This window comes from Amphiura filiformis, chromosome 5 (genome assembly GCF_039555335.1).
Source record: "Amphiura filiformis chromosome 5, Afil_fr2py, whole genome shotgun sequence".
NCBI classification, from domain to species: domain Eukaryota; kingdom Metazoa; phylum Echinodermata; class Ophiuroidea; order Amphilepidida; family Amphiuridae; genus Amphiura; species Amphiura filiformis.
In genome coordinates, this window is record NC_092632.1 from 31992405 (window position 1) to 32019211 (window position 26807).

Sequence of the window (26807 nt, forward strand, 5' to 3'; positions counted from 1 at the left end):
ACAGATAGTGCCTTTAAGTGTAACATTGTTATCTCTATTTGAACGTATCAAGTGTAATAATTACATGTAACGCTATTCAGTAAATGCTTTATTTTACTTTTATCCCATCCTAAGGAACTTGTTAAAGAGAAAATTACAACGCAACAACTCAGCAATGAATTGGAGAAACTTACAACAGAATTGGACAAAATTGGTTTGGACAAGGAGAAGTTACTTCAAGAGGAACTATCAAGTGATGAAAGGTTAGTAAATGAGTGAATGTTCTTAGTCATCCAGTAGTTTTAAACAGGGTTTTGGAAATAAATCAAACACTGAAATTTACATGACCAGCCCAGCTTGGCAGTTGGCCTGATGAAGTCTGGTGGTTCCAGAAGCAACATCACAAAGTTGCAAATAGTAAGTTCCATATTTAATTTGATTTAATTTCAAAACTCCGAAAGGTTAGTAAATTCACCTACATTTGCTTTAGCCTACTTCACAGACCACCAGTTGTTGTTTTCATCGTAAAAAGTCACTGCATAGAAAACGCCATCAACAACCCATATTTTCCAGTGGCTGTAGGTGCTCAATAAGCAAGATGCATGTCTGGAAGCCGGATTGGCATTATTGATGCCACTGACAAAATATGACATATTGATGTGAATAACTATCCATCCTGGATCAGAACCTGTGAGAAAAAGCCTACTTTGTGCTGAAAATAGAATGTGAAGGGAATTATTGCCTGATACTGCAAGCCAAAATAATGGACACAATAATTATGAAAAGTGTTACAGGTCCTTGACCCGATCGACAACCTCATCCCCCATTGTTCTTTATCAAAACGGGAGATTTTGGTATCAGAAGAGAGCTCTTTTTTTTTCTCATTATCTCAGTAAAATTTAATACCCGAGATATTTTTAGTTAAAAGTTGTGAACAAAAATGTGGTGAATTCCACAAGTGGAAGTATGTAGTATCCTATTGGCTTTGTTGTTTAATTGTTCTGTAAAAAACCACACTGGAGGAATACAACTCAAAATTCAAAAACATATTGTTTTTATTGTAGACCTCAATATAAGACTCGCATTTGTTAAGTAAATTGAGTTGTGATATGATTTAGCATTCAGTTCATTCAATATTTTACTGATTTCATTTCCATTATATTTGTGGAATGCATAGACTTTGCAGGGTCTAATCTTAAGGAAGTTAGTCCAAAGTGCAACTAGTAAAAATGTTCTTTCTTACCGTATCAAACTTAACAGTTTGACTTTTCAGATTTTGTCCTCGTATTTAGTACTTGATCAGGTCATGGTCAGGAAAAAAATTCTGTTCTACAGGTGGATGGTCCTTTCTATGTACGGTCACTTGGTAGGGCTTTTGTTTTTTGGCAAATGTCCTTATATCCTTTAAAATCATAAAAATTGCTTTGCTGACATTTTTTCTTTCAAAATCAATGAATTTTTGCCCAATTTGGTCAGTCTGCTTGTAGAATAGGGTTTTGTTGTTACCTGCGAAATACCAACAACAAGCAAACTGGCCTCTAACTCATAAAAATTACAAATTTCATGAGTTAAAAAATTACATGTTTTTGTTTATTGATAAGTTTATGTGTAGTAGATTGCATAAAGCATACCATTCAAACCTCCTTGCGCATTGTAACCCAAACTTGACAGAATCATTTTTTTTTATTGTTGTGTTAATTTTTTTTAGCCGCTACAAAGCTTTGGAGAATCGCATGGAAGATACTTTGAAGAAGAGTCTAGAGATCAAAGAAGAAAAGGTTGTTACACTTGAGACAAGGTCAGTGAACTCTAGTTATCTTGACCCAGCAGCCTGCTGTAAACAACATCAGTGCAATGGATGATATTTATATATGCATCACTGTTAATTAAAATCAATTATTCAATAAATCGTTCAAAGAACCATGATAGATACTGATAACATTGATGAAGCAATGGGCTATTCCAGTTGAAATTCATACACCCACATGAAAGAGATGATCTTAGTTTGTGAATTTCAAATTGGGTTAACTGAATGCGGGACTCTATTTGAAATCTACACCCCCTGTGTGGGGGATTAAGGTCATGTCTTTCATAGGGGCTGTATGGATTTCAAATGGAATAATCCAATTATATAAGAGAATATGGTTCAGCATTATATTCAATGGACTGTGAATTTTTCTTGAAAGTAATAGAAGACCTTCAGGAACCAAGGTCTGTGGAATTTAATACAGGTCATCTTATCTGCACTTTCCTATCAATGTTGACATATATTTGTCAGGCTTTTGGGGTAGGTTTTGTTTATACAAATTCAACAATTTGAGAACAGTGGATGGACCACTGTTTTATTATTATCACCTTTAAAATGCATTTATTATCATTTATTGAAACTATTGATGTTGCAGAACTTTTATAAAAAGAAGAAGTTTTAAAGTGATTCTTGTGTTATGGTTATATTTTTATGAGTATCACATGTAGGTAGCAGGGTTATCAATTGCAAAGCACACAAAGTACGATACCCTTTTTCAAGTGTGATACTGATTGCTGATGATTTGTTGTTGTTGGTTTGTACTCATCTTTACTTGAGATATAAATAAGTTCTGAATGTACATATATTTGGAGAAATTACCCAAAGTTGTCATAAAGTATGTCAGAAACTTAAGATTTAAAGAAATGGACTTGGTTGATTTTAAAAACTTCTATTAACACAACTTTGTGAAAACTTTATTGAGGACATATGTGCATAAATAATCTCCTGAAAATGCCAAATTTCTCAAATCAAACTTTTCTTCCAATAAATTTAAATTGCAGGTTAAAAGAATCCAAGAGTAGAAACCAGAAGATCAGCGATGAACTTCGGTCTCTGAAACGAGAACACACATCACTCTTGCAGCGTGTGGAAGAGGATCAAGTACAGAGTGCTGCCATCGATGACAAATCTCCAGATGCTCCCAAATTCAAGCGCCAGGACAGTGATCGCATACATGCTAGGCAGATTATGCAAATGAAGGATCATCTGGTGGAGTTAGAAAGAACGGTGCGTGTCACTTTTAGTGTTTTTTTTAAATCAGGGATGTAAGACATCCGGCAATTGCTGGAATTCCGGCCTTTTCGTATTTTTGCAAAAATTTCTGGCTCGACACGTACGTCTTGTTTGTGCCGGGGAAATCCAGTTGGAATCCTTAGTTATAAAAAAAGCAAAATAACAAAGTAAAATGACTGGAATAAACTTATATAAAGGCGATCCGATAGTTTCTTTCTTTCTTTTGATCGCTACGGTTGTAACAAGTTGATGTACGTATAGTTCATATCGTAGTTAAAATTGCCAGTGTACTTACGGAAGATGCGATCATGCGAGTAAGTCTGCCATTAAGCATTTTGACCTGATGAGTTCGCTGTGTGATTGTGTGAATGATTTTAAAATATATGAAAGCTTACTGCAATCATGGAAATCGTCAATAGATTTGCCGATGTAAGAAAGATTGGTGCTATTGTACGGTATAAATTAAAATAGAAATGGCTGGAATTGAAGGACCACAGTGCATTTTACGAGGAAATTTAATAGTGCCGGCAAAGTGCTGTGTACTGTACCATAAGTTTACGTACGGTTCGAGTGGTAACACAGCAAATCACTTATACACCAGACGAAATGCAAGATAAAAGATTTCAATGAGACATTACCGAGCTGTTTTGCAGCAACTACATCCGCTGAAAATGGTGAATCAGGTAGACAGCATGTAAGTAAGCTTAAAATTTTTTAGAACCAAGGGGTCCAAAAGCCAGGAAATTTGGTATTTTCACTGTCAAATTTACAAAAATTTTCTCAGAGGGCTCCATTGCAACCCCCGCCAGGTGCTGCGCCCCCTGGACCCCTGCAGAACGCCTCGTACAAGTGTTCGGACTTTAGGCATTATGCCACATGCATATCTGTCAAATGTATCTATGCTTTGAATGTGGTCAGAATAAATCAGAACTAACAATTTTATTTTAAAACAATGTATACATTTGCCCTTATATATTCAATAGATGTTAAAAGATTTGCTATTGACTGAACAATATTTTTAATGTACCAATAACAGATTTTTTCACCGTAGTGCTGATTCAGATTATATTTTGTTTGGTCGTAATATTTAATACCATTTCTTTTATTAATGTTCACAAAGAATAGAAAAAAAGTTATTTTTAAATCGCATATCAATGATTGTTTTCGTCATCATAGATTTTAACTTGTCCAATTTGCACGTCTAATTACAGAATGCCACATTATTGGCGGAAAATACAAGTCTGAAGACCCAGCTGGATAATCTTACTGTCCAGGTCAAAGTGACCAAATCGGAGAACACCACTTTACATTCCAAAGACGAGGAAGGGCAAGAACAGAACATAGGCCTGCAATCCAAGCTAGCTAAGCTACAGGTGGAAAACAGCACCATTGCATCGCAGAAAGATTCAATGCAATTCCAGTACAAAAGCACCCTGGCTAAGATGTCTGTTCAAGATGGCGAATTTGAGAAGTTAAAGGTGAGGCCGCTTTACTTTTTCCAACTCGTAATAGATGAGACTCAAAACATCCTCCTGGATTAATGTAGAATGTGTCCTCACTTGGCATATTGTGTGACTGGGCTAAGCTTTTGTGAATTTACGTGAGTGTAAGTTGGGACTTAATTGATGCGCGCAGCGACAAAAAAACAAATAATTTGTGAGTTGAACCAATAGAAGTGAGCTCTTCTCCTTCATTTTTTTGGGGGGATAAGGTTTTGTTTGTGTAAAATCCAGTGTCCACAACAAATATTTAAGTATAAAATTTTGTCCTTTTCCTTATCACTTCCATCTCTCACAGCGCTCAAATGCACTGACATAAAATGCCACTCCTTGCACATGCCCCATTTATTGCACCTATGTGACAAGCTGATTATGGCCATCTTGGATATCGTCACCCTGCCTAAGTAATTTTTTGTAATTTTGAGAACAAAGTACAAAATATGGTTATATAAGTAATCATCCTTATTGTTTTTGATTATTCCCTTTGTCTCATTTTCATTTGTTCTTGTGCAAAGATTGGTGAATTTATATGTTTAAATGCATGCTTGAACCATATTGGGGTACTTTGTTCTCATAATTAAAAAGAATGACGTAGGCAATTATCGTAGCAGGCTGACGATATGCAAGTAAGGGAAAACATACTGCAATTGCTTTATAAGCATTTCAAATGTTTGTTCCTCATTCCTCATAAACAGTTTTGAAATTCACTGTTACTGTGCACCCAAGGTGGCTGCTCATGCCATGGTGGCCATCTTAGATGCTTAGGGAAGGGAATATTCCCATTTATGGGTTATGCGCAGGAAGTGTTCAAGTGATCAAAATGTATATCAAGTTTGTTTCTTTAAACTAATGCCGATCTTATGAAATGTACAGGAACGATTTGAAGAATTGGATAACAACTATGAAGCCCTCCTCAATGATCATGAAACACTTGTAGCACTGCACGACACTTTGGCCAACGAGCATGAAATACTCATCACAGAGCATGGGACGCTGAAAGCCACACACCGTAGTGCCAGAACGGAACTCCAAGATTGGCAGAACCGTCTTGCGGAGGCAGAGAAACGGTTGCAGGATGTAGCCTCCTTGCAGAACAGTCTGCAGAAAGAAGAACAAAAGTATAAGAAATTGAGATATGATAATCAGGAGATGAATACATTAGTAAGAGACTTGAACTCATTGACCAGTAGTCATACAAGATTAAATCAGGAATATTCGGATGTAGAAGAGGAACTCAGGGCTTTGAAGCAACAACATAGGTAAGTTATTCGTTGATGCAATGCCAAGCATTGTTACAGGATTGAAACATTTTGACTTCATGTCCCAAGGCTATGTTATCAGTGGGTGTCTTTGGGGGGCTTGGGCTCCTAAATTTTGGGCACATTTCAGTCACTCTGGTGGGATCATAACCAGGGTTGTAGCACTGACACTGACCGCCCGGCACAAGTTTTTTTTTTAATGATTTTTGTTTCATTATAAAAGCACAAAAAACATTTTTTAGGGGGGTGATACCCCAAACTTATTCCCCGATCACTCGCGTTCACTTAAAAGATTGTGTCCCAAGCCATTCATGGATTTTAGCAATTTAGAGCCTACCACTAAAATCAGGTTAGCTACAACCCTGATCATAACCTACCAGGATGAAAGCTTCTGGACACGTAACTGGGTTTTTTTCCTTCTTCTTTTTGAAGATGTAAAAGTGATACTTGGTAGTGAATCATTACCTAATTAGTGTGTGAAGGTGTAAGCTGTATATGTATTATAAAAACATGTGTTAATAGCAATCTTATCAACAGGTTGGAAGGTCAGTTTTGGGTAGTTGTACTTACCTTTGTAAGTCCTTCATGTACATGTGTCAAAGTTCAGAAAATATCAGTTTCAAATGTACTCTTCATATTTTTTTTCTTTTTGTTCTAGAAATCTGCAATTAGAGCACACTTCATTACAAGGTGAGCTAAGTGAGGCCAAGGATCAAGTGCAAACTGTTGAAATGGACAATGTCAAGTTGGAGCATAAATGTGAGGTAAGAGTAACCTCATGGGTACAACTGCCTTTCTTATAGCGCCCCGGATTGGTTAATGACATGATATAATCATCTGAGTAACCTATAAAATTAGAGCTTGTAAATCTCTTAGTAATTTTAAGCTTAACCCCTTTCAGTCCTACTAACTATTCTTACCATATCTCTGATGGCCATCTTGTAGCCAATCAAAATAGTTCTTAGAGCCCACTCAATTGACGGGTAGTGTCCTATTGTTGCTAAATACATTTAATAAAATTGATACCAAAATCAAGAAGTGTGAAAGGCAAACCTTTTGTTTTAATGCATTTGTTTTAAAGTATACTTTGATCAGCTCGTAATCGGCGGACCGTATAACATCGCGGATTAATATCAAAATATTTTATTTCGAGAATTGTCTTGTGACAACTCACCAGAAGCATCACAAATTATTAATTGAAGTCCTGTACTTTGTCTACTTTCTTTAACACACAAAATATAGCCCAGACAAGTCAACTAATAGCACTCTTAACGTGGGTCTACATTTCGGTGTAGTGGTAAAAGCCTAACATTTCCCGCCTGTTAAGAGCTGATCAAACTATAGTCAAGTTAGCTCAATCGGTACAGCGTTAGACTCTGGTGCATACCGCGGAAACATGGCATGTTGCCTCAGGGGATCGACGCTAAGTCAGGTACCGCGTGAGCAAACTCAAAATAAGCGCAAACAGTGCGAGTGTACACAAAAGAAGCTTCGCGCGTAAGATAAGCGATGTCGCCAGGTCTGTACGCTGTACCGGCGTCAGCTGAATTCGAGTACGCTTAGAGGGCACAGGCATGGAAAATTCCAATCTGTGTATTAATAATCTAAGCTTCGGTGCATTGTTGCACGTTCAAGCCAGCACAATCCCTGTTTGTTCATGTGAATTTGTAGAGTTTCATGAACTTTTGATATTGCTATTTTATGCAGATGCTGAACCAGATGAATGCTAATCTTGAGGAAGAGAATAGGCGTCTGATGGAGCAGCTGAGTCAGCTGATGGCACAGAATGCCGAGTTACTAGTACAGACATTGGAAACTAAGGAACTTCACCATGAAGATCATCGAGCGTTAGAGTGAGTAGTGTTTCCATGCTCTATGTCAGGGGTTCTCAATTATACTTATGCCATGGAGGTCCAAATTCATTTCTAAAGCTCTGTGTTTGAGGGCCAAGTACACCTTTTTTTGCTATGTTTACTGTATATTTCAGAGCTGTTCAAATTAAGGGCCAACCACCAGGCAGGATGTGGCACGCAGGCTGACTATTGAGAACTAATATAATGCTATATGCCACTATGCTCTAACACTTTCTTAGAAAAATTAGTAGAAACATTGGCAAGACTATTCTTTTTTTACCATGTGTTTGATGGATTTTCTTTTCAGAGAACAATTACATAACTTGAGGAGGCAAAAGGAGAAACTAGAGGAGAAGATCATGGACCAGTACAAAACACCACCCAAAAAGTAAGTATTGTTTAAAATCAACATTTAATCCTCAATTTGAAAGCAATATGACAAGGGTATCGAGGCAGTTGTGCTTATGAATGATTTGAAATCAGACAAATTCTAGGGTACTAAGGGCAACACATCACAGGGCACTGCCACTGAAGGCAAACATATTTGCGTATTTCAAGGGCTGGCACTTATGAAGAGGCTTATGTCAGCAAATGAGTTACTGCTTATTCAATTGACCAATCACCTCACATTCACTTGCACATAAACTACATCAACATGTGTAAAATGAAAGATGTATGATATTAAAAAGTAACTGGTGTGTTAAAGAAAATTGACTACAAAATTGATTGCATGCATACATCCTGTACCTTTAATAATTGCTTATTAAGACCTAATTCACAATTTTATTACCAATGGTTTAATGACAAATATTTGTTTTTTGATCTACTGTTTCTACTGTTTGTGTGTGATAATGTTTTCTTATATTCTTTGCAACTTTCTACAGGCATAAAGGTGGTTTGAATCTTAACTTCCTCAAGAAAATACACAGGGTATGTATTCAAAAATAAAATGGTCTTTGAATGTCTATTTTAACATTTTTTCTTTTGGTGATCATATATTAAAAAAGTTGCACTGAACTTTGTAGCTACTAATGACTAAATAATATTTCATTGAGAAATGAGAAAAAAAAATCCATGACTGCAATTATGTATTAACACATTCAGACAACCACTACCCTGGACCTGCCTAAAAGAAGAGATGCATTGGGCAGTACTAGGCAAACTAAATCCTATATTGTTTTGCTGTTGAGGCATGCGTAACGGCATGCTACAATGATGCAGCATTTGGGAAGAAGGACAGGCTGAAAAAGCTTCAAACTATTCTAATTATTTGAAAGGAAAATCTCAGCAGAGATCATGTAGTGGCCTGTCAAGCAGATAAATGCAGTACCCTCCCTAGTATATTACAGAAAACATGACAACAGTTGACCATAACAACAGTTGGGTTTGTCAAAGTATGGTTTGCTTGCCAAGATAATTCATCTGTACATTTGCACCCACCTAGCACCAAAGCAACATTTTGTACTTTGTTCAGCACTGAATAGGCAGGATTTTTTGGGGGGCTTGGGCATCATGTGTACTGTGCGTGTTGTGTTGTATTGCATCTACACTGTATGTTTTAGGACTCCTCTTTAGTTCAGTCCTGTACCATACATAGCAATACTACGTAGTGAACACACCTGTTTGAGTTTCCTGCGGACATTTTGGGGATGGATATTGCACTTTTTGTGTGTTTTTTTCTTCAGTCTCGTAATAAAGACAAAGAGAAGAGGAAGAGTAGGAATTTTGACCAGTCACTACACCTATCTGTTGACCACACGGATGGACACCATGACGGCAGTAGTCTAGGGGAAAATTCGTCACAAGGTTCCGAGGTCAATTCATTGGATGGGTCACCAAGACCAGTGCAGTCACTAGGTGAGACAGATTAGTAAAATATTACAAAAAGTTTGTTTACAACTAGGGGTGTGACTTGTCCAGAAATTGTGTTTCTGGGTACGCTATGTAATTTATGTAAGGGAGCCCGGTACCAATATCCAACCAATCATGTCAAAGTGGATTGCAAAATTTGCACTCATCAATTTTGTAAATTGTCTGCAGACAGTTGTGTGTGACTAGCAATGATATTTAGTGAAAATATATATCTGCAAAATATAAAATGAGAACATATTGTTTGACATGGTTTGATCTTTAACTTATGGGTCAGGAATTGAACTCTGACCTCTTGTTACTGGATTACTGGCTAGCACCATCTCAATGGTACCATGATGAACTTTCATGCAAGCATTGTGAACTAACGCAATTCTTATAAACTCATCAAATAATCACCTTAGGGTAACCCTGGGAATTTGTTCCAGCTCTATTTACAACCTGTGTTATGTTTTGTAACTGTGAGTTCTTTTGATTACTTAACAGAAGATAGGAGACCCAGTGACGAACCTACCACATCCACCCCACAAAGGAGGAGATTGGAAACCGTCCCTACAAGTGGTCCAAACAGACTGTCAATGCTGGAAGAGAGAGGCCTTCATAGTAGTGGTAAGGGGAAAGAAATCCAATCAAGCTAATCATAACCTAGAGTTTAATCCTTAATTTGCATCTGGACTGAGCATGAAAATACTGATAATGATATTAACCATCTCCATAACAACGATGCATTGAACCTTGAACCTAAAAAATTAATTGTAGTATTAAAATTTGTATATGTGATTAAGCAAAATGAGTCTGTATGCAAAATTGATATTGAGATGTGGCCAAACCAAGTGTCCACCTTCCTTTGTATTTTGTTCTTTTTGGAAGCCAGAAAGTTATTGTTGAATAGAATGGGGGTTTCGGTGCATTTTTAATTTGAAATGGGCAATAATAATATAAAAAAACCCTGACAAATGACTCACTTTGCTTGATTGAAATGTTGAATGTGTTTGTTGAATTGTTGTATTGGATGCATATTGGGGTTTGGATATTGGATCTCGTATATTTTTGGCATTATTTCAGTTTTGTTTCTTTTATAAAGCATCACCTCTTTTGTTTGGCATGTAAAATGCAAGTCAGTGCCTGTTGCCAAAAAACATATTACTTTGGAAACATCTGAATTTTTGTTGAATTCTGATATGACAATTGTACAGTTTTCTTCTTTATCATTTCTCTAGATATGGGATTATTTTCTTTATTTTGATTTTAAGAAGGATTTTCAGGTCAAGCTCGGGTTACAATCATTTTATTTTGATCATTCCATTTATTTTTGCGGTTCATTTGTTTAAGTTGATTTTGTTTTCTTTCGCTATGGGCACATTTTTACACCTTTGCTTCGCAGGAGCATTTAGCATGTCCATGGGTGATCTCCGTACGCAGGGCAGCCTTACGGCTAGCCAGAGTATGACCGTGCTAGATAAAAGAGGGTTAGCTAGAAAAGGTAAGATTTTCACAGGCTTCACCGCTTTACCTCATTTCATTTCATTTTTTTCCACAAAGGGCTGTTCTTTGAAAAAATCGGGAGGAATTTTGTTAAGTGTGAAATTTTGTGTTGTAACTGTATGTTAGATTTAGTGACATGTTTGGAATTCAACTGTTAATCTTGATCAGCGGTAGTGTGTTACTGAATAGAGTATTTTAGGCAAGATTGGCAGTTGGATTTTGAAGTAGTCATTCAGTATTTTTAGATAAGAATTGTTTTCTTCGATTGTACTGGAGTATTTGAAGCCTAGATGTTGTATTTTTTTCCTTCATTTCCCTCTCAATTTCTGCCCCTCTCGCAAAGTGTGTTTTTGCTGCGACATCTTGCAGCAGATGGGATGGACGTCCTTATTTGATGATGATCAGGATGACGGTGAGAGTGATCGCTACTTGCCATTTGGTTAGAAAGCCACAGATGAAGCATGTCATAATGATTTTCAGTGGCAACTCCTCTGAAATCATAAATTTTATACTCGTGCCAATTACTTCAGCACTTGTCTGTGTTGTGTACAAAAGAGCCAAACACATTTTTATATGTATGCATTAGCAAATGTTTATGATGATATCTATCACAGTTCAGCAGCATTTATTTTTCAAATTCATGTGTGCACTGCCTGAAGATTTGACCCAATATGTTAGCTCCCATTCTTGTCATTTTTATTTAATTCTCTACTTAATTTTGATCATTTGAAACAAAAGCTTAAATGCTTAGCCTTATTTGAGTTGTAAAAGGGTTGAAAACTACCCAGTGCAATGGAGAATATATGTTATATTTTGTTTTAATTAGTATTGTCATTTGCCTGTACTTCTTATTTGTTTGTTTGTGGCTGAGTATGCACATAATGTGATATTTGTAGTTTGAATGTTTATGAATGTCAGTTTGTAGTGTGAATGATTTAATTTACTGTTTGCTGTTTTGAAGTGTTATTGTTATGTATTTCTCAAGTCATGTTTTAGAATTTTATAGAATTAGACAAAGTCAAATGTTCTCAATTCAGAGGGCTTATTTTCCATGTCTGTGAAAAACTATTTCCAGTTTAATAATATCTAATTGGCCAAATTAAAAATGAATAATGTACATGGCAAATATTCCTTGGAGTGTTTCATAGTCTTTGAAATTCTTAAAAACAGGAAGATTTGAAATTGGTCAGCAGCAGCAGCAACACACTGCGATCATATCACTCAGCCCTCTGGTGTTGAGAACATGCAGCTTTGGAAGTTACTAGAATTACATGTTTAGCATTTTAATTTAAACAATTGATATTGGTAATGCACACATTAATGGAATGTTTATTGTAGTGATCCATTTAAAACACACCTGACTTACAATTAGCAGTATAGGATCCTACTTCACAAGTCCTGTACATTTGTTGTGTCTACTGTGTGTAGGTAGAAGAGAATGACCCCTCCCTCCATGACACACTCACCAATTTTTGATTGATTCCCCTACCACAACTTATTTGTTTCTCTTCCTTGTGTTTTCCACATTTTAAAAATTATTGTTTTCCCTTCATAAAGTACATTTATAACATTTTTCCAAATTGTTCATTGTCCGTCCTGTCTATCTTCAGCATCGATTTTGGTAAAAAAAGTTTTTATCAAGCATGAGAAGTATTAATAGATGATAAGAATAGTGAAACAAAAAGATAAAAAATCAAAATCAATTTGAGCCCTGTGAGATACTGTGCATTTTCTTAATTTGTCATCATTAAGGCAATAGTATTGACTTTAGCATTCTATCATAATATAGAACTTGCAGCTGCATATTATGAAGATTTATTTTATTGGGTTTTGTATACTATTTATTTTGTTGTGCCTGGGATTTTTAATTAAATTTTCTGTAATGGTGCTCCTCCTGGAACCTCCTTAAGCACATCAAGCAATTTGCATTTAAAAATTAGGATTCATTTATAGTCATCAGGATCATAGTAGGGCCTACAACCCCAAATATTTTTGGAGTATTTCCATTACAAACACAAGTTTATTGAAAATCATATCATACAAATTCAAAGTAGGTTTTCCATACAGTCATCATCATTATAGGAGAGAACATTTTGAATCATTACACACATATTTCACACACTGTTTGATCCTCCCAACAAACCTCATTTATTGTAATCTCTTGTTCCACAGCATCCGTCCCCGCCCGTTTTGGCAAGCGTAGTATGTTTGATTCCATGCCGCGCTATCCACGTAGTCAGTTGTCAACGGGTTCATTTCGTGAAATTCGTGGTACGGTCTGTCACCCTTACTTATATTATGAGTTTTTTGTACGTTGTCTTGAAAAGTTGTCAAGAAGTTGTTTCATATCAGCAGTTTATGGAAATGGGAGGGGTCAAGAGATTTTATGAAGTTTGATAGCAAATTTACTTGATGCATGTCAAACTTTGAAAAAATCATGTCAAGCTTGTTCATTTATGATAAAATATTGACATGCATAATTTCTGGACACATTTAAATGTTGATATGAAACACTACTACAATACAAGATAACATACTGTAACCTCAAGCATGATCCTGCATGTGTCACTTCACTATTGGTGAATAAATGTTCCTCAGCAAGGCATATTCAACCCTACAGTCTTTTGAACAAATTTATGTTTGGATATTGGTGTCAAAATTTGCAGAATGTTTTGTTTTACTAGCTAAGCTATAAATTTATGGTTTCAAATTTTATATTTATGATCAAATTGTTCAACAAATCAGCAAATAATAATATTTTCCCTGTGATATTTTGTATAATTTTGCTCTATAAAAGCAACAAAATTATCAAAAAGTCAAATGATGAAAATGTTTGTCCCCCAGAAGATATCGGAATATGCCAAGTTGATTCCCAATTTCCCATGCATCGCCCTGCACCCTACCCTCTGTCATCACACCACCAGAAAACATATTAGTTGTATTTATTACCATCTTGCATGTTAGATTTATGGTTCCTAAGTATATATTCTGCTCACCCCTATTGTTTTAGTTTAGTTGTTGTTTTCAATTCCATTCTTGAATTAGTTTATCATTTAACATGTTTTATCTAGAATCATTTATACATTCACTAACATGGAGCTAATTGTATAACATGGGAATAAATGCAAGCTGATTCTACATGATGATTCTACATTTGCCGTAGAAGTGATGATGTAACAGGATTAACTACCATAGCAATAGGTTTAAACAATTTTTGAATATATCACCCTGCACTACAAGCAGGTTGCACTCATCACTTGTGTATGTCTACAGTCATAGATTGAATACAATACCGCCCTTTCAAAAGAGACTCTTGCAGGTGCAAGTGATCAATAGGATATCCCTGTTCTTTGACATCTATGGTTCAATGAAGAGGTACCGCATGAACGTACTAGTGCAGTGTGATATATTAAAAAATTGTTTATATGTCTGTTACATCATCACTTCTAAAGCAAATAGATAATGATATATTTTTCAGTCTGTTTCTTTTTTGTGTCTTTTCTCACATCCCACTTTCCATTTTAGTAATTTGGTCTCTTTTATAACATATTTTGTTTTCAATGTTTCTTAATCAACTGATCATATTGTCCATGTTGGTAATTTGTTTAACACTAACTTAAGTCACTCACAGCCTTTTTTTCCTATTTGTTCATGCCTATTTCCTCACTCTTGTCTAATGCACTCACTCACCAAACACAGATGATGAGAACTCCCCTACCACCCCTACTGAGGTCACCACCCCTACTGGGGAAGGTAAAGCTGTGCCAGGAAACGGTAGTGGCAATTCAAATCCTGGTATGCACACATATGGTTTCTAGCTTTCTGCATGTTACCATACACCATAGACTTCTAAATGCCATTTGGATTGCCTGGAGTGTCTTGTCCCCAAGTGGTAGTTTTCACAATATCGGGGTTGCCATCTTTTAGAGAACAACATTGTGTGTTACTGTATTTCCCCACTTTACGAAAGTACAGATTTTCTTCCAAATTTCTACTCAAAACACCCCAAAATATGATTTAACAAGCTTAGATAAGGTTGGAAGGGATTTATATTAGTATGAAGTTGTTCACACAATTAAATACAAGCAAGGTAACAATTTGCAAATTTTGAGACATTGCAACACATTTTGTTTTATACTTGGAAGAATTCTCATCAAGCAGATTCACACAGAATTGACCTAGCAACAGTACCAAAATGTCCACGGTTTTAAGTGAAATGACTCGGCTGAATTTTCACTGAATCACCAGGCAAATAAAGGGTGGGATTTTGAAAATACTTGCAGTACATTTGGCATATTTTCCTTGCAAATTTGAATGATGGTGTGTGATTTGTAAAGCTAACATCTGCTTCAAAGATTTGCACACATTTTAAAGCGGATTGTTGCGTGTAGTTAACACATTTGAATTTACAGAAACTTTGATTCTGAAGTGTTTTTGAAAATGTAAATATCGTTTTGCTCTCATCTCATTTAGTGCAAGATGAGACATTGCTAGTAGTTTGAAAACTGCCCTGTCATAGATAGAGGCATCACTCTCAGATTCATATTGATTTTGACCCCAGAGGTACACTGTATTGCCCTGCTACTTTGTGGCCACTCTATAGTTTACCAGTGCAGTACCAATCCAGTATCAGTGTGTGTACTCTATATGTGATTCTGATGTGTCTAGAGTAATCTAGAGTACTGGTAAAGTAGCTGGGCAGCAGTGTATCTCTGGGGTAGCAGTAATAGGAAACTGGTAGTGCAGTTGATGAAGCTAATTGATTGGCACTTTGTAGTGACAAATTCAGATGATGAAAGTAGATGACTGAATTCCCACCCCTCACCCACACACACACACAAGGAGAAATATGCCAAATGTTTACTTTGTCTCACTTAGGACATGAATGTTATCCAATGGTATGGTGTAAATTGTTGGTATCTGTAGCATGTATACATGGTGAGTTAGTTGTCATTGCATGGGGTACAATGCGTGTGGGGTATCATGTCTTGGTGTGTCTTTTGAGATCAAAAATCCTACTTCTTACATGAAGACAGGTTTAGTGTGATTTAACATTTGTGGTGAAAAGTTTTCCAGGGGGCTAAATTAATGCATTGTAGAGTTTAAATTGCTTGATGATATCTGCTACTACCTTGCAGTGTATCAGCTTACAAAGAATTGTTTCCCCTCCTCTTTCCTTCTGCTTGCTTGTAAAATATGGGCTTGGCAACTAAGAATCCTCTACTAAACATGTCCTATTAAAACTGCAGTACTAACCCAAGCCATTATAACCTGCTGATAAGAAATGCATGTAAGCCTTAATCAAACAAAGTGGGATTAGACAGAAGGAAATTGGTTCAAACATATCACAAGTTATGAAATTTGACATTATTTACACTATTTGCCAGAGAATTCAACATTGTTGAATTGGCAATCCTTTTCAAACGTCTTACCACTCATTTGTTTTGTAATAAACCACAGGACTAATGTGAAGTATCACATGAGAAAAAAAAAGTCTTTAGAAAACGAGGTAGCTTATGGCCTTTCATGTAGCTACTACATGTATGGGCAATTGATTGATAGTAGGAGAAACAGTTAAGAGACTGCATATTTGGAATTTCAGTTAGCATAATTACAGACCATTTGCAGTTTGCTGACTGAAGTGAACATGCAGGACTCATTTCTAACACTCACTAGTGTCCTTGACTGGGACATAAACTAGGAAACAAAAAAGCAACATTTCACATTCCCAGAAATGTAACATCCCCTTTGTAAATGATATTAAGAGAGTAAGTGGGTATGTTATCACCCAAATCACCTGGTTCTGATTTGGGTGATAACATACCCACTTACTCTCTTAATATTATTTACACAGGGATATCACATTTCTGGGAATGTGAGATGTTGCTTTTTTTGTTTTCAAGTTTATGTACCAGTCAAGCCAACATGCAAGCTTTCGGAATGCAATGAAATTTGGTGGTATGATCAATATACATGTAATCTCCATTTTATTTTTCTGACACATTGTTTTTCTAAATCCATTTGATCCCACAGAAAATGATGGCATTTTCGATGACGAAGCCTCTCCACGTTTGTACACCAAATCAGGAAACAGAACTGAAAGGCGTGGTTCTGCCATGGGTATGTTGTCTAGGATCAAGAGTCGTTCACGCGAGATCCTTGACGACATGCGCTCTTCAAACACGTACGGTTCAACACCTAATTTGGCACGCGACATTACTTTCTCCGAGGAGGACAGAGGTTCCCCTGCCACCAAGAAAAATGGCAAAGTAGGTAGCCGTTTTAAGAAAAGCAAATGGTTTGGCAGCCCTTCCTAGATGTGTGTGTGTGTCAACCACATTCCTTGGCAGACAGCAACAGTGTGTTGTGTGTGTTTGTGATTCACATACAATATGGCTGACTTGAAATATCCTCATCACCTACCTTCCTCGCTTATAACTCAACATTATCAAAGCAGAGGCCTTAGTTTTCTTTCAAGTTGGTATCAAAAATTTTCATTTTTTATGTTTGTGATATGATGAAGTATCCTGTGAAGTACTGCACTGTAATGCTGCATATGATTGAAATTTGATGCAAAACATGATTTTGTATCATCAGTTACCACTGTAAATAATGTAAATATGATCTTGAAAGTTTTAATCCAACATGATTGAAAGATGGGTCTGTTTGTTTGTTCCAAGGTTTGTGCTCCATTTCATGTGATTTTCACTTTCATTTTGGGCCATTAGTAGGTAGCTGAGAAGTCAACATTTAAACAGACAAATATCACTTGGGTGGAATGTGTCACCAGATTATATTCACTGTCATTTTTCATCTGCATATTTGATATCTTGGGAAATTTAGAATTTCACAAGAGGGGGAATTACCATCAATCTATCTATTTGTTGCTACTACTTAATATGCACACAAAAGTTATTTTCTTGGGATATTAAAGTAAAGACAAAATTGCTGATAGTTTTCTTTGAATAATCCTGATAAATTTAGGCTTTTGAACATTTCTTAACAAGTGGATCCAAACACCGATTTAGGTCCACCAGGCACGAGAGCACAAACTTTGGACAATACAGAGTGCATTGATGTGGTATGCTGTGACTACTGCTTATTTGACAAATTCACAAAAATTTTTGTTAAATAAATATTTTAATTTTTAAATCCTTTTTATGGTTAACTTTTACTGAAATTTCAGGTATTGCAAAAACATCATCAGAGAGTGTCTTAAGATCAAATTTTTAAAATTGTTTTTGTTGATTTAAATGATCAAGATTTTAAAAAATACCTCAATTTGATTGTAAATATTACTAATGATTTGTATATACTAGTTACTTTGTTATTTGTAAATATTACCAATGTGTAAATATTGCCATTATTTGTATGCATGCGTGCTCGTAAATTTGTATTGTAGAAGCATGTTACCCCTAGATGCCCCTAGTGCATGAAACCTGAAATCCCTCATCAGATTAGATTGTTTTGTGTGCATTTTGCATGACCCCTATCCCCAATAAGCCCTTTGTGTGTGTTTTATCATCATCTTGCATTTGTAAAGTTTTTACATTTTATATTCCATCTTTTGAAGTGCCAATTCTATGATGCTAGGTCCTACTACATCCCAGTGAGACCTATTTTCATCATAAACTTAAATTTATATTCATTGTAAATAGTTATTTTGAAGTTAAAACTTTAATGAGATCAGTACCTTAGATTGTTACATTTAATGAAGTTAATTCGTGGAGATCAAATTGCTCGATTTATTCTAGTAATCGTTTGCCAAATTGGACATGTACGCCAATGTTGTTGCCAATTTGGTTATTTGAAATATTTTCAGGAAATCTTATATATTTAAAAGGTGAGATTGGACAACAAACATGATAACTTTGCTTCAAAAGCAACAGCTTTAAAAGCTCAAGTTGTATATACAATTGAACTATCTTAATGTGAACACTATTGAATAGTGAGGCTTACTAACAAACTGGATAAACGTGTGAATGACAAGATGAAAATCAGTATTTGGAATTCCTACAAGTGGATCAAAAACAAGAAAATAAGTTTTATTTGACTTACTACTGGAGGATTGTTAACAAATTTGGACAAGGAAATTGACTACAGTATTCTGGAGTGTATACATTGCACTTAGCTTCAGTCCTAAACTGAAATCACCACATTACTAAATCAGAAATAATAAAACCATGTTAATTAAGGTTGTTGTGTTTCTACTTTCACTGCTTTCCATTTGTATTAATTATTTTATTCTTTTTAACATGTAGTTAGATTGGCTTTTACTAATTCCTATATCTGCCGGTTCTTATTTTTTAAAGCGTTTCCTAAAATATCTAACATTTTGGTGGCAAGAAAGTGGTCATTTGGGACAGCACATGTTAAGATTTTAATATATCACCATGGGTGGCTTAATTCACCATATTACATATTTTGTTTTCAGTTTGGGTGATTTTATTAACATTTGGCATTATTATACGGTATTGTCTTGTCTGAGTTGCACTCTTAGATATTGCTTTGGAATGTTGTAAGAGTGCCATTATGATTTGATTTGGTTTTTAATCTATTCGTTTGATAGTTGTTAGTAAAATGAGCTGAAATAGATTTCTGAAAAGCAATATATTTTTGTGATTACGTTAATTTTGATTTGCAAAATGTGCCCATGATTTATTTGGTTGTGATCAGTTTTCTTTATTAACACTTGAACATTTTAGAATTAGGCAGTGAAATTTAAAAAAATAGAATATGATATCAGAAGTTTTGGAAGCATTGAAGGTAGGAACACAGCATTTTCATTTTTCTATTGTATATTTATTAATACCAAATTGATATGTAAAAAATAAGGATGATTGTAGAATGTTCTTTGATAAGACAAAAGCAGATATGAGAAAGCACCCAATAAACCAATGTCACCATATAGTTTGCACTGTCTCTTGTGTGTCTTTATCAAAGTAGACTAGATTGGTTTCAGCTTAGGTCAACAAATTTAAGCAAAAATGAGAATTCACTTTATCTGCACTTCCATTTACTAAATCACAACTACTGCATATCAGGCTAAGAAAGGTTTGTTTCCTGCCGGTGGTCTGACTGGGATTTTTGTGTGTGTGAGTTTATTTTTAGAGTTGGGATTTATATTAACATATGCCAGAATCACAAATATTTATTGTAAAATAAGTGCAGAGTATCCAAGATATGAAAATTTTGAGTTTCAGAAGAATTATAGATTGATTTTTGAAGGATTTATTGATTTCATATTGCTTGTGAACAAAATGTTTGAGAAAAAAAATGTTTGACAAATTTGTTCATTCATTTTTTCCCTGAAAATATAATTCTGGATTTCTTTAATAAAAAAAATTGGAATGTGGTAAAATTGCTTGCAAAAATGAAATGCATGCAGCCTACAGGAAACAAACCTTTTTTAAGCGTTATATCGGGTATTGGCAACAGGCAATCGCCTTGATATGCTACACTTTTGATCACATGGTTGTTTTACTAGTGGACGCAAGGAAGTGTGTTCTCATTTCTTCTACCAGAGCAGTTGATCTCTTGCACAGACTTATTCTTGGCTTACTATTGAGTGTCTTGGAATGCAACATGAAATCTGTGTGCCTATGTAGTACGAGGAGGAGATTATTGGGTAACTTGGAATTAAATGGAACATCAAAAGGCTAACTGTGGAAGATGGAGTATTGACGGATGATTGGTAAAATGGAAAAAAAATAACTGTGTACAATCTGGAATCTTGAGAATATTTTTATGTTGTGTACATAGGCAAAATCAGATTGTGTAAAATTCACCATTCACGCATAACTCATTAAAAATTTTTAGAGAACCATACTCATGAGAATTGCGGTTGTTATTGCAACTAACACCAGACATGCTAGTTGGATGCATCAATTTGTTATTCCAAGTCATTCATAGTTGTACATCTTTATCTGTGCTTGCTTCATCTTTGCTTGCTTAGTTTGCATGATCAGGAAAGTTTCAAAATAAACATTGTTGGTAGTCAAGCAGACTGGTCAAAATGATGAAAATATCTTGATATTGAAAGAAATGTGACTGATTAACTTAGGAGTGCCACAAGGATCTGTCATTGGTCCCATATTACAGTTCCATTTCAAGGCAACCAGCAATGTCAATTTGAAACAATCCTATGCCCATTCTCATTTTGCTTGCATGTTCCACAGTAGTTAGCTTGCTTACGTATTAAATATGCATGCATTTATTACACAAGTATATTATGATTATGTATTGAATATCTTCAGCTCATCGTAAATTGAAATAGTGAAATCCATGACTTGACTTGAATATTGCTGACAGTATTAATATGGCTACCATGCAGATTTTAGCATTTGATGGCGATTGTAATCTGACACTAACATTAACAAATGGTTTTTTGTTTCTTTGCAATTCCTGTCATTTGAAGAGGTGCATATTTAGATGAAGTTACCTGCATCCTAGCTTGTTTTTCACCTAAACACATGAATATACTACATACAATTGAACTATTATTAAGGATTCCCCCCATTATTTATATTTTACTACAGTGCAAACCAATAACTGCATCGTGATTAACAACATTTGCTAGTTTAATTTAAAAACAATCATTATTTACTCAAGTTAGTTATCCCAAGTTAATGGTGAAATAATATTTTTTATAGCTTGTTTGTTCAAGTATTGACCTTTTTGTTAAATCCCATAATTCCTTGCGGTTAGATCCAAGATGTCGTCATTTGACATTACGCCAACGTGCACATCATTTGTGCACATCATTGCAAGTCGGCATGACGTCTAATGACAACATCTCAAGTCTGACCGCAGTGAACCCCTTTATAGTTAGTCAATGTGTATTCTATGCTGATTCACTATTGCTGTTTGAATTATCTATTAACACTAATTTTCACTTTATAAGTTAATTTGATTCTAGACACCATAATAGTTGAGGCGCTGTTTTTATGATTTTGAAATTCATTTCATGCTTTGATTTCTTTGCACAAACTCAACTGCCAATTTGTGGAATTTATTCCCCGTCTTTGTAATTGTGTACTTTGTCCTTTAAACATTGAATTTTAATTGATTTGAGTTAATATTATAAAGAGCTGGCTGTGAGTCTTATTCAAAAATCTGCAGCATAGTTTCTTTACTGATATTGAGTCCAGTAATAAAATTACCATTGAAATATTTTAAGAAAATAATATGGTTTTAGACTAAGTAGTGAGTACACTAAATGTGTAACACTGATGCTTTCAACACCTCTTGTCCTCTTATTGCACCCAGCACCCTTCAGAGCACATCCGTGGCAGGTAACTGTGCTGGTAGGCTGGTAGTAGACACCTTTCTCGTGGATGGCAAGTTAAATATCCAAATATGAAGCAGGTACCACTTTTTCCAGGTCAATAAATTACTGCACTGACTGGAAAGTGTCAACACAATTTTGTTCCCTTCAAAATGTAGAGTTGCATTTGTAGATTGTTTTAGATGATTGTTGAATTTGATAGAATTATAGGCTAGTAAATGCATATCACTTATTGTTTGAGAAATTTATCTCAATAATGCATGCCCGCTGACATGTTGATGCATGCTGAGATGTTGATGATTCCAATGCACCAGCCTCGCAGGAGTGCATATCAAAATTCAATGCAAGTACGTTACTGTGTCAAATTTCTCAAGCAACAAGTGATATATGCATTTATTAACCTATTTCATACACGACAAAGAATTTGTGTAATTGCAAATATCAGAATCATCGTACTTGTCATTCTACTTCCAATATAATAGGTCCTCTAGCGTAACAATCTCAGAGCATCAATGCAGCGTCCACTTCCTTAATACAATACCCCCTGAATGATTCCTGCATTGATAATCATACTCGCACAAAGGAAACCCAATCAAAATATGAAAGAATTCTTTCAACAACAAACAGAATTAATGTACACAACACCACATATGCCATTTTGGAACACAGTCTGTTAATTTTCCCAGTGACAAGGTGTTTTTATAATCCTGCCAGGCATAAAATGTTGTTTTTTAAGCCCAGCGCGCATGGTTGAGAGAATTTTGGCCTAAAATGAAAAGACTTCTTTCATGATCTCTTTAAAAAAAAAAAACATTATATTTCCAAATAAACAGTGGGCTATTCCAGTTAAAATCCATACACCCCCCTTTGGAACATATTACGTTATTTTTCAACCCAGGGAGTGTGAATTTCAGTTGGGTTTACCTGAATGGGTAACTTCATTTGAAATCTACACCCCCTGTGTGGGCTGGAACAGTCCAGTTAAAAACTAAATAGACACAACATAGACACAACAGCTTGATAAGTGCATACTATACACACATATAATATCCAGGATTAGTTGTTGAGATAGGGTATATGTTTCAAACTTGATAATTGCAAACATTGCAGTTGGGTTTTTTTTTGGGGGGGGGGGAAGGGGAACATTGGGTGAAAACCTGGGAAGAAAGGCTTAAACAAACAACGTAAGTATCAGAATTCGGGTAGTGAATTGTCACAAATTTTTAACCCAAGAAAGGACATTGCATTTGAAAAATAAGAAAATGTTGAGGAAACTGAGCTTTGCATGTAATATAGTGACTGCTGATCGGTAATCACCAGCCGCGAAGTTTGTTCCCATAAGTTTTTGTGTATGTAAAGTTTGGTCAATTTTTGTGTTGTATTAAGGGATTCCTGGGGTGTGTGATCTAAAGTGTACACCAGAATTGAATATACCTATGGGAACAAACTTTGCAGCAGATGATTTCCAACTGGAAGTCATCATATTATTACACACAATGCTCAGGGGATGGGACACACTACCTCCTAATTCCTGGTAATGATAATATTAGGCTTGCGCTCAGACAACTTGACAATATCAAGGTAATGTTACATATGATATGATTATATATGTGGACAGAGCACTAGGTATAGGGAAAGCATGACAATCAAATTTGGTATTGGAATTACTATATCTAGCATTGAAATTGGGCATGAGAAATAAGAATTGAATGGAGATTTAATTTTACAAAAAAATGTACAAAAACTGAATTGTCAGAGAATGACAATTTGTGCATATTGTTTAGCTGCTTGATATTCCTGCTGTTAAGGTAATGTATAATTATGATTTAGAATTGGAATCAATACTATGTTAAAAACATACTAACATTGCATGCATAATTTTAGATGCGTGAAAATTGAGTTGCATGAATTAACAACTAACAGCATGAATACTGCTTACAGTTTGCATGGAAATTACTCACAAAACTTGCATGAGTAATGTCACTAAAGTTTTAACATAATCTTGTCAGGTTATTACAATGAAATCGGTTTTCGTTAATAATTGGGATAAAATACACATTGTTTCCAGACTATGAATTAGCATTATGCATAAATAGGAATAGTACTATTTGACCGACAGGTTAAAGGTCATACAGGGATCATAGTCTTTGTTATGAATTGTTTCATTACAGTACACCCCAGTTGAGTACACAACAGGAGATGAGTCTTCACTGGAATCAAGTCCTAGAGTACCGGAAGAGGAAACACCACCAGCTCCACCCAAACCTCAGAGGCAACATCCAGAAGAAGAACCCATTGTAGTAGCAACAGCTAGCGAGAACTTACAAAGCGCACCACCACCTTTAAAATTAGTAACTAATAATAACTCAAATCATGCAACAAATGGTGCACCAGATGATGAGAACAATACATTCCAAACTTCACCAACAAATGGGTCGACACCTTCTCCAGTACGACCAACAACATTAACAAGTCCTGCTTACAGTGCTAGACCTTACCCTGGTCGACAAGAATCAAACAGTCCGCGGATAATATCTCCGCAAAAGGCAACCGGTGGTAAGTTAATCAAACCCAAACCACAATACCCACCAGGAAGTCCAAAACGTGCCATGAAAGACTCAACAACAGGGACAACGGAATCGAACAATCAAAGTCAACCACGCGTTGGTAGGGTCAAGCCAAATAATAGGCCAATTAGTATAGTATCTCCAGAATCAAGTCGTAGTGACAACTGATCCGGAACCTCTCCAGAAGGTAAACTTTTCATCAAAAACCCAATAATGATCAAAACCAGCTATCCAAGGGTCACCAAAAATTAAAGCACGTCCTCCTTCAAAAGTGGATGGTACAAATAAACCAGAGACATCCAATTCCAAACCAAAACCACCTGGCGGTTCTCCAAAGTCAGAAGCGGACAAGGGAGAGAAGGGTGATAAATCAAAGAAGTCCTCAGTATGGTATGAGTATGGTTGTGTCTGAATACATAAAGCAGCTATACCCTGGTACCGTATCATATATACATGGCAGCTTTATGCCAGCAGGGAAGAATGTACCATACAAGGAAACTAAAGCATCTCTATTCAGCAGTGTTGAAGCTTGATTATGAATGATAAAGCTCACTTTTCAACAATGCCCACTAAAATTCATAGAATAATGCTGATTCAAATTTCATAATAGTACATGCATCACCTAATGCCAAAATATTATGTTGTGATTGCTGTGATCAGTGCAAGAATTGTTTAAGAACAAAAATGTGTAAGATTTCTAAATTTGGTAATCTGTAAATCAATCACAGAGAATCAATGAATACTTGGAAACATTCACTTTTATCAATAAGAATGTGCATGATGAAAATATGGTACAATAGCCTATTTCAAGAAGTACAGTTTTTAAATGTTAATGATGTTTGTATTTGGTATTCTCATTATGGTACATTCTCCCCTGGATTCCACCTTGTTGTTTAAGGTGGCAGCTGTGCATATGAATTATGGGTTATTGAGAGAAGTAGCTTTCAAAAGAAAAGGACTGGCTCCATACACTAATTGCTTAATTATTGCAGAGGTGTGAATTAAATCCCTGATTGGATCCATGTGTTTCATTTTCCCAATTAATAAGTGCAATTTTTAGTTACACAGAAATTCATGGCCCCTCTGTAGTATTATCGGGGCAGGCTGTCATATGTTTTGAAACTTTTAACAATTGGTATAGACTCTATCGAATACTACGTCACTTGTCCTCATTTAAATAAAATTCGGTCCACCATAAGGTACCACAGGACAATTCGCACGATAATACAATAAAACATGTGATAGGTATGAATGGTTTTGGAATCGAGCTAGACACCTGTCCCTCTGTCACTTAAAACTTAGAACCAACGTGGCTGCCATTTCAATTGTTATACCGTTCCGCTTGAGTTTATTCGAAACGGTCTATTGCTGGAGCCTTGTAAATTGCCAGTAAAGAATTAAAATTGATCCAGTTCAGGTGTGTGCCAAGAAACTTTCAAACCTGGGAGCTGAGTAGCTAAAATTTGCCTCATTTGTGCTGATTGTTTATGTTTTGGGCTTAAAGCCTGGGGGCTTGAGCCTCCGAAACCAGTTTCCTTAGTATGCACAGTAAGTTGTGACATATAGCACAAAATGTGTTTTTTACCACCTGTGATTCAGTTCAAGAAGTATCTGTAAAATCGCCATTATTCATGTGGCCATAAAGAGTCAAAAAGCGGGCTAATTAAAGACAGTACACAACCATACTACTTCCAGTGAGGATATTTGTGCGAGTGAAGGCTGAAATGCAATGTTCTTGTTATTAAAAAGTGATTATATATATTGAAAGTATAATGATCAAAGAGATTTGTGTATATGTAGTATTTAGTCAATCAAGTTGTACAATTTGCCAATTGCCAAAATTTGACAGGATGGTGTATAAATCATATTAGAACAAAATTGTGGTGTGAAGAATTGTGAAATATTTGCAAGAGTTTATTATGAACTATTATTGACAGTGATGATCTTAATTGTTTTTTACAGAAAGCTA

General features: G+C 35.6%; 1 protein-coding gene across 9 annotated transcripts in view; it reads left to right on the forward strand.

Annotated features, from left to right (window-relative positions):
• Positions 1 to 25680, forward strand: part of LOC140152983 (girdin-like) — a 94026-nt gene extending 68346 nt beyond the window's left edge. Inside the window, exons 10-25 of one of the 9 annotated variants that reach the window (XM_072175544.1) lie at positions 115 to 242; positions 1688 to 1777; positions 2788 to 3013; positions 4231 to 4497; positions 5392 to 5777; positions 6436 to 6541; positions 7485 to 7630; positions 7938 to 8018; positions 8515 to 8560; positions 9316 to 9487; positions 9986 to 10108; positions 10884 to 10982; positions 13157 to 13255; positions 14684 to 14779; positions 17018 to 17253; positions 24443 to 25680. In XM_072175544.1, the coding sequence (XP_072031645.1) occupies positions 115 to 242; positions 1688 to 1777; positions 2788 to 3013; positions 4231 to 4497; positions 5392 to 5777; positions 6436 to 6541; positions 7485 to 7630; positions 7938 to 8018; positions 8515 to 8560; positions 9316 to 9487; positions 9986 to 10108; positions 10884 to 10982; positions 13157 to 13255; positions 14684 to 14779; positions 17018 to 17253; positions 24443 to 25006 (2865 nt within the window). In that variant the 3' untranslated portion in view covers positions 25007 to 25680. The remainder of the gene's footprint in view (positions 1 to 114; positions 243 to 1687; positions 1778 to 2787; positions 3014 to 4230; positions 4498 to 5391; positions 5778 to 6435; positions 6542 to 7484; positions 7631 to 7937; positions 8019 to 8514; positions 8561 to 9315; positions 9488 to 9985; positions 10109 to 10883; positions 10983 to 13156; positions 13256 to 14683; positions 14780 to 17017; positions 17254 to 24442) is intronic. The other 8 variants (XM_072175547.1, XM_072175546.1, XM_072175545.1 and 5 more) reach the window with 8 other exon arrangements.
• The last annotated feature ends 1127 nt before the right edge of the window (positions 25681 to 26807 follow it).